General features: G+C 42.8%; 1 protein-coding gene across 14 annotated transcripts in view; it reads right to left on the bottom strand.

The window, feature by feature from the left end:
* nwk (nervous wreck) overlaps window positions 1–15,791 on the bottom strand; it is a 563,357-nt gene that overhangs the window by 138,893 nt on the left and 408,673 nt on the right. For 11 of the 14 annotated variants that reach the window (XM_070096788.1, XM_070096797.1, XM_070096793.1 and 8 more), the window contains 2 exons: window positions 12,595–12,731; window positions 5,979–6,023 (listed from right to left, as the gene is read on the bottom strand). In XM_070096788.1, coding sequence (XP_069952889.1) covers window positions 5,979–6,023; window positions 12,595–12,731 — 182 coding nt within the window. The remainder of the gene's footprint in view (window positions 1–5,978; window positions 6,024–12,594; window positions 12,732–15,791) is intronic. The other 3 variants (XM_070096791.1, XM_070096802.1, XM_070096794.1) reach the window with 1 other exon arrangement.

Below are 15,791 nucleotides of genomic sequence, written 5' to 3'. Positions count from 1 at the left end.
AGGATAGTAAGATAACACTGGTAGTGAAGGATGGTTCAGGATAGTAAGATAACACTGGTAGTGAAGGATGGTTCATGTAAGATAACACTGGTAGTTAAGGATGGTTCAGAATAGTAAGATAACACTGGTAGTGAAGGATGGTTCAGGATAGTAAGATAACACTAGTAGTGAAGGATGGTTAAGGATAGTAAGATAACACTAGTAGTGAAGGATGGTTCAGAATAGTAAGATAACACTGGTAGTGAAGGATGGTTCAGGATAGTAAGATAACACTAGTAGTGAAGGATGGTTCAGGGTAGTAAGATAACACTGGTAGTGAAGGATGGTTCAGGATAGTAAGATAACACTGGTAGTGAAGGATGGTTCAGGAGAGTAAGATAACACTGGTAGTGAAGGATGGTTCAGGAGAGTAAGATAACACTGGTAGTGAAGGATGGTTCAGGAGAGTAAGATAACACTGGTAGTGAAGGATTGTTCAGGATAGTAAGATAACACTGGTAGTGAAGGATTGTTCAGGATAGTAAGATAACACTGGTAGTGAAGGATGGTTCAGTAGAGTAAGATAACACTGGTAGTGAAGGATGGTTCAGTAGAGTAAGATAACACTGGTAGTGAAGGATGGTTCAGGAAAATAAGAGTTATCTGATAACAAAAACTACCAGATAAGAAGGTTACCAGATAAAACTACCAGATAAGAAGGTTACCAGATAAAACTACCAGATAAGAAGGTTACCAGATAAAACTACCAAATAACAAGAACTGCAAGTTAACAAATAAGAAAAACATATAGATTATTAACAGCAATTTAGAGAAATAATAGAATAAAGTACGTAATACAAAGACGGTATCTAAAATAATAATAATAATAATAATAATAATAATAATAATAATAATAATAATAATAATAACAATAATAATAATAATAATAATAATAATAATAATAATAATAATAATAATAATAATAAAATGAAACATAATAAAATGGCTCAAAGAATAAATTTTTAATAGTTTATACAACATTTACACTCACTAATTTATTAGATTTTTTTCTTCCCATAAAACTTCACGCTCACTAATTTACACATTCTTGTTTTCCCAAATAAAAATAGCTGGATACACCAAGATGAAGAAACTACATCAACTAAAAAAACAGGAAATAATACAAAAGAACAAATAAGTCAATATCTATGATTCATCTCGTCAAATAAAAAGTAAATTTGACATTTCGAAAAACTGCTTAAGTAGTGAACACAAAAGTTCCCAGAGACGTACTTTATTATGGAGACAGATGAAGTGCGTATTATCAGGAGTATTATAACGTGAAGGTAAACTAGAAGACACTAACAATGTGGAAATATTTAAAATATGTTGAGAGGGAAGAGTAGTGTAGTATGATAAGTCCTGCTGATGTTACTAGTATAGTAACACAAGATTCAGTAGTCCTGATGATGTTACTAGTATAGTAACACAAGATTCAGTAGTCCTGATGATGTTACTAGTATAGTAACACAAGATTCAGTAGTCCTGATGATGTTACTAGTATAGTAACACAAGATTCAGTAGTCCTGATGATGTTACTAGTATAGTAACACAAGACTCAGTAGTCTTGCTGATGTTACTAGTATAGTAACACAAAATTCAGTAGTCCTGCTGATGTTACTAGTATAGTAACACAAGATTCAGTAGTCCTGATGATGTTACTAGTATAGTAACACAAGATTCAGTAGTCCTGATGATGTTACTAGTATAGTAACACAAGATTCAGTAGTCCTGATGATGTTACTAGTATAGTAACACAAGATTCAGTAGTCCTGATGATGTTACTAGTATAGTAACACAAAATTCAGTAGTCCTGCTGATGTTACTAGTATAGTAACACAAGATTCAGTAGTCCTGATGATGTTACTAGTATAGTAACACAAGATTCAGTAGTCCTGATGATGTTACTAGTATAGTAACACAAGATTCAGTAGTCCTGATAATGTTACTAGTATAGTAACACAAGATTCAGTAGTCCTGCTGATGTTACTAGTATAGTAACACAAGATTCAGTAGTCCTGATGATGTTACTAGTATAGTAACACAAGATTCAGTAGTCCTGATGATGTTACTAGTATAGTAACACAAGATTCAGTAGTCCTGATGATGTTACTAGTATAGTAACACAAGATTCAGTAGTCCTGATGATGTTACTAGTATAGTAACACAAGACTCAGTAGTCTTGCTGATGTTACTAGTATAGTAACACAAGATTCAGTAGTCCTGATGTTACTAGTATAGTAACACAAGATTCAGTAGTCCTGATGTTACTAGTATAGTAACACAAGATTCAGTAGTCCTGATGTTACTAGTATAGTAACACAAAATTTTGTAGTCCTGATGTTACTAGTATAGTAACACATGATTCAGTAGTCCTGATGTTACTAGTATAGTAACACAAGATTCAGTAGTCCTGATGATGTTACTAGTATAGTAACACAAGACTCAGTAGTCCTGCTGATGTTACTAGTATAGTAACACAAGACTCAGAAGTCCTGCTGATGTTACTAGTATAGTAACACAAGACTCAGTAGTCCTGCTGATGTTACTAGTATAGTAACACAAGACTCAGTAGTCCTGCTGATGTTACTAGTATAGTAACACAAGACTCAGTAGTCCTGATGATGTTACTAGTATAGTAACACAAGACTCAGTAGTCCTGATGATGTTACTAACAACGTTACTAGTGTATCAGCACGAGATTTAGTAGTTGTCCTGCTAACGTTACTAACGTACAAAAACTTCTAGCCAGACCACAAATTCTAGATATATGTTATTTGAATGAATACAAAATCATCTATAAAACACAAAATTCAAAATTTCAATAAAACAGAGAAAGAAGATATAGCGTCAGTGTTACTATTATTCTCGTCTATACAGAGCAAGTTTTCCTCAATGCCGTTGAACAAATGCATCAGTAACTGAATAACAGACACAATGAAGACAGTTCCAGGTGTTATTCAATTCTGAATAAACTTTTTCATTCACTTTTTATGTAAATATGATAATGGTATATAATACTGACAAGTTTATAAGTAAGACACATGTACAACAATTAGGTATCTTTATTCCCAAACTTTTCACCTACACAGCAGGCTTCTTCAGTCGCGTACACAGGCAACAGAAGCAATCGAGATGTAGAGATGATGTAATTAGTCCATCGTACTTGATGACGTAGTTTTGAGGTGGTCAGTCCCTCATCCTGGAGAAGAGTTCTGCTCCATAGTCTGGAACAATGTTCCAGACTATGGAGGCTGAGGGACTGACCACCTCAAAACTACGTCTTCGAGTGTGAGGGACTGATTACATCTGTACTGCTTCTACTACCCCTGTATCTGACTGAAGAAGTCTACTGTGTAGGTGGAACTTTTCGGACTGAAGATGTTTGTCTGAGTTATCAACTCACATTAATGGAAAACTTCTGTATTTAGAGGAGCTTTATAATAATGTTGGTTATAGATTAATTTAGCAAAACTATAACAAACTAATAACAGAAGTTAGCAAAGATAACTACAAGGTAATGCAAATAATTATTTGTTAAAACAGGTTAAATGAATCTGACACATGTGCAACTCTTGGGTATCTTTATTGAGGAAACGTTTCGCCACACAGTGGCTTCATCAGTCCATACAAAGGAGAAACTTGAAGAACAGGAGGAGAATGAGCTAATCAGTCCCTCAACCTTGAGTCGATGTGTTCAGTCCATCAATCTTGAATAGACTGGCATTTTATTCAAGATTGATGGACTGAATACATCGACTCAAAGTTGAGGGACTGATTACCTCATTCTCCTCCTGTTCTTCAAGTTTCTCCTACGTATGGACTGATGAAGCCACTGTGTGGCGAAACGTTTCCTCAATAAAGATACCCAAGAGTTGCACATGTGTCTAATTCATCAACATGTCGGTTCTCTGAACCATTCGTCTACAAAGGTTAAATGAAGGTTGTAAAGTATGATGAAATATTTTTAAAAAGCGTGACTTATGTGAGGGTCGCTATATGGGAGAGGCGTATGTGAGGGTCACTGTGGGAGAGGGTCATGTGAGGGTCACTGTGGGAGAGGTTCATGAAGGTCATTGTGGGAGAGGTTCATGTGAGGGTCACTGCTTGAAAGGTTCATGTCAGGGGTGACTGTGTTAGGGGTCACTATGCGAGGGTCACCGTGGGAGAGGCTGATGTAAGAGTCACCGTGGGAGAGGCTGATGTAAGAGTCACGGTGGGAGACGCTGATGTAAGAGTCACCGTGGGAGAGGCTGATGAAAGAGTCACGGTGGGAGAGGCCGATGTAAGAGTCACAGTGGGAGAGGCTGATGTAAGAGTCACCGTGGGAGAAGCTGATGTAAGAGTCACGGTGGGAGAGGCTGATGTAAGAGTCACCGTGGGAGAGGCTGATGTAAGAGTCACCGTGGGAGAGGCTGATGTAAGAGTCACCGTGGGAGAGGCTGATGTAAGAGTCACCGTGGGAGAGGCTGATGTAAGAGTCACGGTGGGAGAGGCCGATGTAAGAGTCACCGTGGGAGAGGCTGATGTAAGAGTCACCGTGGGAGAGGCTGATGTAAGAGTCACCGTGGGAGAGGCTGATGTAAGAGTCACGGTGGGAGAGGCTGATGTAAGAGTCACGGTGGGAGAGGCCGATGTAAGAGTCACCGTGGGAGAGGCTGATGTAAGAGTCACCGTGGGAGAGGCTGATGTAAGAGTCACCGTGGGAGAGGCTGATGTAAGAGTCACGGTGGGAGAGGCTGATGTAAGAGTCACGGTGGGAGAGGCCGATGTAAGAGTCACCGTGGGAGAGGCTGATGTAAGAGTCACCGTGGGAGAGGCTGATGTAAGAGTCACGGTGGGAGAGGCTGATGTAAGAGTCACGGTGGGAGAGGCTGATGTAAGCGTCACCGTGGGAGAGGCTGATGTAAGAGTCACCGTGGGAGAGGCTGATGTAAGAGTCACCGTGGGAGAGGCTGATGTAAGAGTCACGGTGGGAGAGGCTGATGTAAGAGTCACGGTGGGAGAGGCTGATGTAAGAGTCACCGTGGGAGAGGCTGATGTAAGTCACCGTGGGAGAGGCTGATGTAAGAGTCACGGTGGGAGAGGCTGATGTAAGAGTCACCGTGGGAGAGGCTGATGTAAGAGTCACGGTGGCAGAGGCTGATGTAAGAGTCACCGTGGGAGAGGCTGATGTAAGAGTCACCGTGGGAGAGGCTGATGTAAGAGTTACCGTGGGAGAGGCTGATGTAAGAGTCACCGTGGGAGAGGCTGATGGAAGAGTCACGGTGGGAGAGGCTGATGTAAGAGTCACCGTGGGAGAGGCTGATGTAAGAGTTACCGTGGGAGAGGCTGATGTAAGAGTCACCGTGGGAGAGGCTGATTTAAGAGTCACGGTGGGAGAGGCTGATGTAAGAGTCACGGTGGGAGAGGCTGATGTAAGAGTCACCGTGGGAGAGGCTGATGTAAGAGTCACCGTTGGAGAGGCTGATGTAAGAGTCACCGTGGGAGAGGCTGATGTAAGAGTCACCGTGGGAGAGGCTGATGTAAGAGTCACCGTGGGAGAGGCTGATGTAAGAGTCACGGTGGGAGAGGCTGATGTAAGAGTCACCGTGGGAGAGGCTGATGTAAGAGTCACGGTGGGAGAGGCTGATGTAAGAGTCACGGAGGGAGAGGCTGATGTAAGAGTCACGGTGGGAGAGGCTGATGTAAGAGTCACGGTGGCAGAGGCTGATGTAAGAGTCACGGTGGCAGAGGCTGATGTAAGAGTCACGGTGGCAGAGGCTGATGTAAGAGTCACGGTGGCAGAGGCTGATGTAAGAGTTACCGTGGGAGAGGCTGATGTAAGAGCCACGGAGGGAGAGGCTGATGTAAGAGTTACCGTGGGAGAGCAATAAAGCAGTGTGCAACACTCTGCAACACAGCAGTGCTGAAGTGCTCAAACAATGTTGTCAACCTACGTGAGAGGAACACAAGTATGTGCAGCTGTTGTGTGCTGGCCGCACCTAGGGAGGAGAACAACACATAACACACAAACTTAACACATCCAACAAAACTAATCCACAGATAAATAAAATAGAATACTAAAGAGAGGGAAATAATGAACAAGAAGAAATGTTAAGAAGACAAAATAAAATAGAAGAAATTAAAACATTTATTAAAGGGGGAAAATAATAAAGAAGAAATAAAAAGAAAAGTAACAAACAGGACGAAACAACAAAAGAAGAAATAATAAAAAAGAAACGTAAAGAACTGTAAAAGGAAAAAACATTAAGAAACAACATTAAACAAGTAATAACTTAAATAAATGAAAAAGGTGTGACATATGACCTTGTTGGACAAAAACATGGGTAGAACGAGACAATAAAACAATTACGTAGGTAGGTAGGTAGGTAGGTTGATAGGTAGGTAGGTTGATAGGTAGGTAGGTAGGTAGGTAGGGAGGTGGGTTTACAGGTAGGTAGGTAGGTAGGTAGGTAGGTTGATATGTAGGTAGGTAGGAAGATAGGTAGGTAGGTAGGTAGGTAGGGAGGTAGGTTGACAGGTAGGTAGGTAGGTTCATAGGTAGGTAGGTAGGTTGATAAGTACGTAGGTTGATAGGTACGTAGATAGGTAGGTACGTAGGTAGGTTGATAGGTAGGTAGATAGGTACGTACGTAGGCTGATAGCTAAGTAGGTAGGTAGGATGACAGGTAGGTAGGTAGGTTGATAGGTAGGTAGGTAGGTTGATAGGTAGGTAGGTAGGTTGGGTGGGTTCATGAGGTGTGGTAGGTAGTAAGTTGATGGGTAGGTAGGAAGGTTGGTGGGTGGTAGGTAGGTGGGAGGGTGGGTTGTCAGGTAAGTAGGTGGATGGTGGGTGGGATGACAGGTGGGTAGGTGGGTGGGTTGATGGGTACGTGGGTTGATGGGTGGGAGGTGGGTAGGGTTGATGGGTGATGGGTAGGCAGGTGGATGTTGGGGTTGATAAATGGTGGGTAGGTAGGTGGAGTAGGGTGGTAGGTTGATAGGTAGGTGGGTTGATGGGTGGGTGGAAGTGGGTAGGTTGATGGGTGGGTGGGTTGATGGGTGAGTGGGAGGGGTAGGAAGAGGTGTGGATGGGTGGGTGGGGGTAGGTGGGTGAGTGGGTGGAGGTGGATGGTGGTAGGTGGAGTGGTGGGTGGGTTCATAAGGTGGTAGGGTAGGTTCATAGGTGATGGGTAGGTAGGTAGGGTGGGTTGATGGGTAGGTGGGTGGGTTGATGGGGTGGGTGGGTGGATGGATTGATGGGTAGGTGGGTGAGTGGGTGTGGGTGGGTTGATGGGTAGGACAGGTGGAGGTGGGATGGGTTGATGGGTAGGTAGTGGAGTAGGGTTGATGGGTAGGTAGGGTAGAATGGTGTGGTTGATGGTAAGGTGGGAAGGTGGTGTACGTAAGTGGGTAGGGAGGTGGGTTGACAGGTGAGTGGGTAGGGAAGGTTGATGGATGAGTAGGGTGAGTGGGATGAGTGGGTGGGTAGGCAAGTGGGAGTAGGGTTGATAGGGTGGAGTAGGGTTGATAGGTGAGTGGATGCGTGGGTGGAGGTGGGAGGGATGACAGGTGGGAGGTTGGTAGGTAGGTAGGTTGATAGGTACGTGGGTTGATAGGTACGTAGGTTGATAGGTAGGTAGGCAGGTAGGTTGATAGGTAGGTAGGTACGTACGTAGCTTGATAGGTAGGTAGGTTGATAGGTAGGTAGGTAGGTAGGTTGATAGGTAGGTAGGTAGGTTGACAGGTAGGTAGGTAGGTTGATAGGTAGGTAGGTAGGTAGGTTGATAGGTAGGTAGGTATGTAGGTAGGTTGATGGGTGAGGTGGAGGTGAGATGGTAGGGTTGACAGGTGGGTGGGTGGGTAGGTTGAGGTGGGTTAGGATGGGTAGGGTAGGAGTGGAGGTAGGGTTGTTAGGTAGGGTGGAGTGGTGGGAGGTGGGTGGGGGGTTGATAAGTGGGAGGCAGGTAGGTATGTTGATGGTACGTGGTTGATGGATGTGGTAGGTAGGTGGGTTGATGGTGAGGTAGGTATGTACGGTAGGGTAGGTGGTGGGTTGATGGGTGGTAGAATGGGGTAGATAGGTAGGTAGGTAGGTCGGTTGGTTGGTAGGGAGGTAGGTAGGTATGTAGTTAAACCTGTAGGTTGGTAGGAAGGTAGTTAGGTATGTAAGTTGGTAGGTAGGTAGGTAAGTAGGCAGGTTGGTTGGTAGGTAGGTAGGTAGGTGGGTTGGTATGCAGGTAGGTAGGTAGGTTGGTAGTTTGGTACGTATGTTGGTTGGTAGGTAGGTAGGTAGGTAGGTTGGTCGGTACATGAGTGGGTACGTGGTGGTGAAATGGGTTGGAGGTGGTAGGTAGGTAGTGAGGCAGTAGGGTGGGTAGGGTGATGGATGGGTTGGGATAGGTGATGGGTGGGTGGGTAGGTGGGTGGGTAGGTGGGGAGTGGGTGGTTGGGTGGGTTGGAGGTGGGTGGTGGGTGGGTATGTGGGTGTGGTTAGGTTGGAGTGGGTGGGTGGTGGGTGGGATGGGTAAGTGGTGTGTAGTATTGAGTAGGTTGGGTAGGGTGGGAGGGTCAGTGGGTAGGTGAGTGGGTAGGTAGATGTTAGATGGGATTGAGGTGGGTAAGAAGGTGAATAGGGTTGGTGCACATGTTGGTAGGTAGGGTAGGGTGGGTTGGTGGGTGGGTTCGTAGGTGGGTTCAGGTTACGGTTGGTTGGTTGGTTGGTTGGTTGGTTGGTGAGTGGGTGGGTGGGTGGGTGGGTGGGTTGGTTGGTAGGTATGCAGGTAGGTTGGTTGGTTGGTTGGTTGGTTGGTTGGTTGGTTGGTTGGTTGGTTGGTTGGTTGGTTGGTTGGTTGGTTGGTTGGTTGGTTCGTTGGTTGGTTGGTAGGTAGGTAGGTAGGTAGGTAGGTAGGTAGGTAGGTAGGTAGGTAGGTAGGTAGGTAGGTAGGTAGGTAAGCAGGTTGGTAGTCTAGAGTGTAACATAATATCAAGAGGTTAGTGATGAATTTCTCAGTGTCTCAACACTGACATCATCACAATTATACAGATGAGTCACTGTAATTATAATAATCACATATAAGTAATATATGCTTGTGAAACACACACACACGTACACTACATACACACAGACACACACACACACACACACACACACACACACACACACACACACACACACACACACACACACACACACACACATGTTCTTTATACACACTCAATGGAATAAAGAATCACAAGGCCAATGTAAATACAACATTAAAACATAATATCCATAAATTATATATTAACCAATTACTCGTATCCCAAAAAATGAGAGATTAAATAAATATTTGTTTTAAATGCAACGTTTTTTAAATCATTAATGTTTTTTAATGGTTTAATGATCACAACGATAAGTGGGGATCACAGGAATAACACTGGTCTCTGAAGATGACCGGATTAACAATGGTCTATGAAGGTTACAGGAATGACGCTGGTCTGTGAAGGTAACAGGAATAGCACTAGTCTGTGAAGAGTACAGGAAAAACATTGGTCTGAGGTCATAGGAATAACACTGGTCTGTCACAGTCACAGGAATAGCACTGGTCTGTGAAGGTCACAGGAATAATACTGGTCTGTGAAGGTCACAAGGTCTGGGTAGTGGTAAACTGGGATGACAGGGACAACTGCTAGAATCAGTACATGTGGGTCCAGACATTCCGAGCTTCCTTGTCGGAGTTCTTGGATTCGAGCCTACTGTAGTTTTAGATACAGTAGAGAATACAAATGTAAGATAGACAAGAGGCGCTACAAATGGAGGTAGACAAACTGCAGGACCGGTCACACAATCAGTTACTAGAGTTCAATCGCAGCAAATGCAAAGTTGTATAAATAAAAGTACTGGAAAAGAAGACCAGAAACTGAAGGTCCAAGGGGTGAGGAAAGTACATACTAAGCGCATCACCCGAAGCATTCAACTGGATGATTTCTGGGGCATATACGCATTTGGTAAATCTTATATTAACTTTTAGAAACTTCAACACTAAGTCATTCATGGCCCTCCATACTACATATACTAGGCTCATTTTGGAATAGGTACAGCTGGCCTGGTACCTTCCCCGTATAAGCATGTTAAGGATCTGGAGAAAGTACAGAGGTCTGCAACGAAACTAGTCCCAGAGCTGAGGGAACTGAAAAAAATGGGAAGGGACTAAAGGAGCTGACTGTATTGACATTAAAGGATACAACAACGAAGGAAGACATAATAATATAGTATAAAGTACTCAGAGGATTTGACAGGGAAAACATAGATAAACTATTGAAATGGCAGAAACAGGTACACGAGTATATGAGGTATATGAGTCACGGAGATGTCAGGAAATATTTCTTCAGCTTCAGTTTAGTAAGGAAGTGGAATAATCTAGACGAAGAATTAGGGACGGAAGTCTTTATACATAATTTTAAGGATGGGTATGACATAGCCCACGAGGTTAGGAAGGAATAAACCCAGTGTGTGCCAAATTAAGAGGTAGGACCAGGAGCTGAGACTCGACACACGAATAGGTGAGTGTACGCACCCCCCCCCCCTTCCCCCCCACACACACACTAAGAATGACTTGGAATGACCAGGAAGTCAGTGAAGAGCTGAACAGAAGATTTAGGAAGGTATACTCAGCGCAATCAAAAAATATTGCCCGAGTCAAAGAGAGAAAATGAACCAAAAAGTACTGAACACAATACAAACAACGGGAGAAGAGATGAAGAAAATATCGAGTCAAATAGATACCTAGAAAGCAGCAGGACCAGACAATATCTCTCAGTGGGTTCTGAGAGAAAGCAGAGGAACTTAGTGAACCCTAGCAAATCGATGGAAACAAGGCAGATGCCAGAGGTCTGGAAGAGTGCATGTAGTCCCAGTATTAAAATAAAGGAGACATATAGATGACTTGAACTACAGGTCAGTCATTAACATGCATAGTATGTAAGATTAAGGATAAGGTAGTCCCATTATTCAAAAAAAAAAGAGCAACAGGTGGTATTAAACTAAATGCTTGTGTCACTAACATGCATAGTATGTAAGGTTATGAGCAAATGAAGTGTAGTGAACACTTGTCAATGCTCAATAATAACCCATATGGAGACAAAAACACAGAAGGTTGATTAATTTGAATATCCCGACCCCTTCTGGGATGCACTTCAGCAATCAACCTCCTGTGTTTCTGTCTCTATGTGGGTTATTACTGAGCATGGAGAAGATTGTTAGAGGAGTAGTGGAGCACCTGGAAAGTAGTTGATTCATGAATTACAACCAGCTAGAGTTCTATGATATGGTAACAAAAGTTTGGCAGGTAAGAGAGGGATGGATAGACTATATATATTTGGATTGCAAGAAGGCTTTCGATAGAGTACCCCCAAAAGTGACCGGAAGAAAACCTACAGTGAATCAAGGGATACTTAACGGGAAGGAAGCAACGAGTTACTGTTATGGAGGAGGTTTCGGAATGGGTGAGTGTGAAGAGTGGAGTTCCGCAAGGGTCAGTACTTCGGCCAGTACCGTTTCTTGTGTATGTCAACATGACAGAAAAGATCGAGTCAGAGGTATCCCAGTTTGCATACGATGTAAAACTAATGAGGAGAATACAAACAGGAGTAACCAGGAAAGACTACAAATGGATCTGGACAAGCTGCAGGATTGGTCTGACAAGTGGTTATTATAATTTAACCACCAGTAAATGCAAAATTATGAAAATCAGAGAAAAGCAAACACATCCGGTAACAGTGTACAGGCTCGGGGACGACTGCAAACCTCATTGAAAAAGAAGGACCTAGGGATGAACATAGTTCCGAGCATTTCACCTGAGGTACACATCAACCAAATAACCGCTGCAGCAAACGCGAGACTAGCAAATTTAAGGGTACCTTTCAAGAACATCAGCAAGGAGGCATTCACAATCTTATGTAGAACATATGTCTTGCCCATCTTGGAGTCTGCCAGGAGAGAGCCCATATCTGGCTACACATGTAAAGAAGCTGGAAAAAGTGCAAAAGTTTGTAACGAAATTAGTCTCAGAGCTGAGGATTATGACCTATGAGTAAAGACTATAGGAACTAAACCTGACGATCCAAGAGCACAAAAGGACCAGACGAAACATGATTACGACGTACAAAATACTTAGTGGAAGTGACAGGGTGGACAGGGGATGTCTCTTTGAGAGCCGGGTCTCAGGTCCACGAGGTCACAGCTGAAAGTTAAAAGCACATATGAGTCACAGGAATGTTAGGAAATACTTCTTTAGCCTTAGAGTGGTCAGGAAATGGAATGATCTAGACAGTGAAGTGGTAAAGGCAGAATCCATACACAGCTTTAAGAATATGTATGAAAGGGCTCACGCGGACAGGAGAGAGGTGGGGCTAAGAGTTGAGACTCGACCCCTGCAACCAAAAATTAAATTAGTACACATGCACACACACACATGCACATACGCACGCACGTACTCACGCACGCACATACACACACACACACACACACACACACACACACACACACACACACACACACACACACACACACACACACACACGTCAGCTTACTTCTCCTCAGCAGCACTGGCCTTCTCCCTGGCGTCGTGGGCGACGTGTTCCTCGTCATAATAAACCTTCTTGGTACGGTCGAGGTCCTGGATTTGTGTCTGTAGTTCATTCTGAATCACTTTCAGCTGGTCCGCGAACTGCAAACACAAATAAACAGAAACACAAATCACATCAACTTGTTTTTCAAAAGCTGAGAAAAAGCGAGATACATGTTGCTAACACGTTTTTAACACACCGGCCGTCTCCCACCAAAGAAAGGTGACCCCCAAAAAAGGAAGAAATACATCATTATTCAATCACTATCTTACCATAAATGTGGTAACACCACAGTACAAATGGTGCCCGACCTGCAATATCCACACCACTCCTTCAGAGTGCACTGTACCTCCCACCTCCAGGATTCAAATCCGACTAACCGATTTCTCCTGAATCTCTTCATATATGTTACTTTGCTCACGCTCCAACAGTATGTCAGGTCATTTAAAAAAAAAATATTGTTTTCACTCATTCCTATCTGATATGCTTACACCAGCCTGCTGGATGCCCAAGCCCCTAGGACTCAAAACCTCCTTCGCCCCCCTCCCTCCAACTCTTCTTGGGACGGCCCCTACCAGTTCTTCTCTCCACCCCATATTTATATACCCCCTTAGTCATCCTATTCTGCTCCAACCTCTCTAAATGCCCAAACCGCCTTAACAACTCCTCAGCCCTCTGAATTATTTCTTTGGTAACCCCACACCGCCTTCTAATCTACGTGCATCTTGGGAGTGGGAAGCAATCAAGTTCGATTCAGGGAAGGGGGGGATACTGGATCAAGAGTCCCTCACCGGCATCAAGACACAGGCTGCAGAACAAGGAATAACCAGAACAAAATGTTCTTCATCCTCAGGTTTCCTTCCCCAAGGAAATGTTGATGAGCTCTGATCCAAGGAATCGGACCTATCCTTCCTCTACTTGGATCGAATATCATTGACTTTAATTCCTCCAGGCTCTGTATTATTCTCACGGATAAATGTAATAATAATAATAATGTTATTTTTAAGACAGATATGCATTAAGTTTTCTCTTAACTGTTATTCAAGCTGGTAACATCAGCCACCACTAATAACATACTTAGTTAAACAGAAGATAACCTCCAATGATACCATTGTCGACGTCTACATGAACACTGTGGAGGTTGTGACAGCAAACACAGAAGTGTCTGCCACAGAACAATGAACAGTACCATATGACACGAATTTCTTCCCTCTCTCTCTTCTAATCCATAGTATGACCAACAAAACTCAGGATATTATAATAACAAGAGTGATTAACGCACTGGCCTGTGAGTTTCAGAACTCACCATAGGTTCAAACCCCACCCGTTCCCTGATTTATGATCATCAAGTTTTTCATCTATCATGATCCCATTATCATTTACACTGCGTACGCACGCCCAAAATCCATATAAACATCCCTGATCTCACTCTTACTCTTCAACCATTCCAGCCTTCCAGTCTATCTGATCTTAACGTTAAACACAACGCCTTCCACAACCACTACACCCACACGGCATATAACTCTTACAACTAGTCCCACAGAAACATCTGATTCGCCTTGGCCCACACTTGAACAGCTGCTTCACTTACGGAGGACAAGATAAACCTGACATTATCACTAACAGAGCCAGTCTTCACCTTCACCACTTCATCGTTACTGGTTCACTCTCTAGCTCTGACCACACACCAATCAACCTTCACTTCTCATCACTCCCCATCCTAGTCCCCATCACGCCCACCGCATCATACTCACAAGCAGGATGGAACACATTCAGATAACGTGAAGTTAACATTAACCTCACACATGACTATGATAAACATGTTACAAAAAACGCGATTCTAAAAGCTTAGAGATCTCCAGTGAATACTAGAAAGGACTGCCCTTCTAGCATCCAGCCTGTTACTGGGTTTTCGTAACAATTAGTCAGTATCCTTGTCCAATTATCCATTAGAATTCAGTATGATTCAGTAATGCTTCAGGATTACAACTGGTAGGCTACTAACTAGAGAAATTAAAATTTAATAAATTTATTGAGTATCGTCTAGACTCTAGAGGTATATTATCAAAGTAAATTAAATTAATAATAATCAAAATAATAATAATCACTTCTCTCGTTTACAGTATTATTGTGCTGAAAGCACATATCACATTTATCATTCTTAAGTACCGTCTGGTACATTAACATTTAATAAGATATTACAAATATGTACAAGTGTGTATGTGTGTAAGTGCTCTAAGTAGTTCGCTATGTCTCAAGACTCGACTCGACTTAAACAAGTGACTGACAAAGTCCTCACATAAACTAACTTCTTGACCAACTGGCAATCAGAACAGTCTGCTTGAACAATAAAAAGAATGCTAAGCCCAATAGCAATATAACAAGCAACTGCGACACAATCAGGAACAAGGAGATAATATAACGACACTAAGTAGGGACCATCTGCAGATCCTCCACAAGAGTCACAAAACTCCCATACTACTGAATCTAAGTTCAGCATAAGAAAATCCCCGACTGTGATAATACACAGATACCAGTACAAGTTAGGTCAGAAGATACAGCTCAGGACCTGAGTTACTCAGAGTGTCTATGAGACACACAACCTCAGTACAACGTCGAAAATCACTAAGTCTATACAATGTTCTGTGAACAGAGTTCTACAGAACTAACAAGAATAATGAGACAATCTGTCCAACCACCAAGAGAGTCTAGACCAGACTGAATACTTCAGGCGAGGTGAGGACACCCCCCCCTCGATCACGTGATAGCTCCGTGGGTCACTGCCTAGCAAGAAGCCGGCAGAGTAACGAGCAAAGAGCGATAATTACAGTAGTTAGGCAATCAAGACTTGAACTGAGCACATAATATGTTACATCCTACCTAACCAAAGGAAGCTAAGTCAAATAACAACATAAAGCAATACATTTACGATTTAGCTATTATCGCAAATATAAGCAATATAAAATTATATGAAAAGGTAATAATTATATATATACATAATCATTGCAACCCATTCAGGGGTTGCAACAAAACACATCACAGACAATAGCACACAACTACCACACGTACAAAATTTGATGTAAAAACAGTGCCAAAAACAAAACACTACACAGTTCGCTCTTTCTATTGCCCGTTGTTAGTGGGTTAAACAGGTCCACCCC

The sequence above is a fragment of the Cherax quadricarinatus genome, chromosome 55 (assembly GCF_038502225.1).
Source record: "Cherax quadricarinatus isolate ZL_2023a chromosome 55, ASM3850222v1, whole genome shotgun sequence".
Classification (NCBI taxonomy): domain Eukaryota; kingdom Metazoa; phylum Arthropoda; class Malacostraca; order Decapoda; family Parastacidae; genus Cherax; species Cherax quadricarinatus.
The sequence above is the reverse complement of the archived record's forward strand: the minus strand, read 5'-3'. Positions and strand labels throughout refer to the sequence as shown.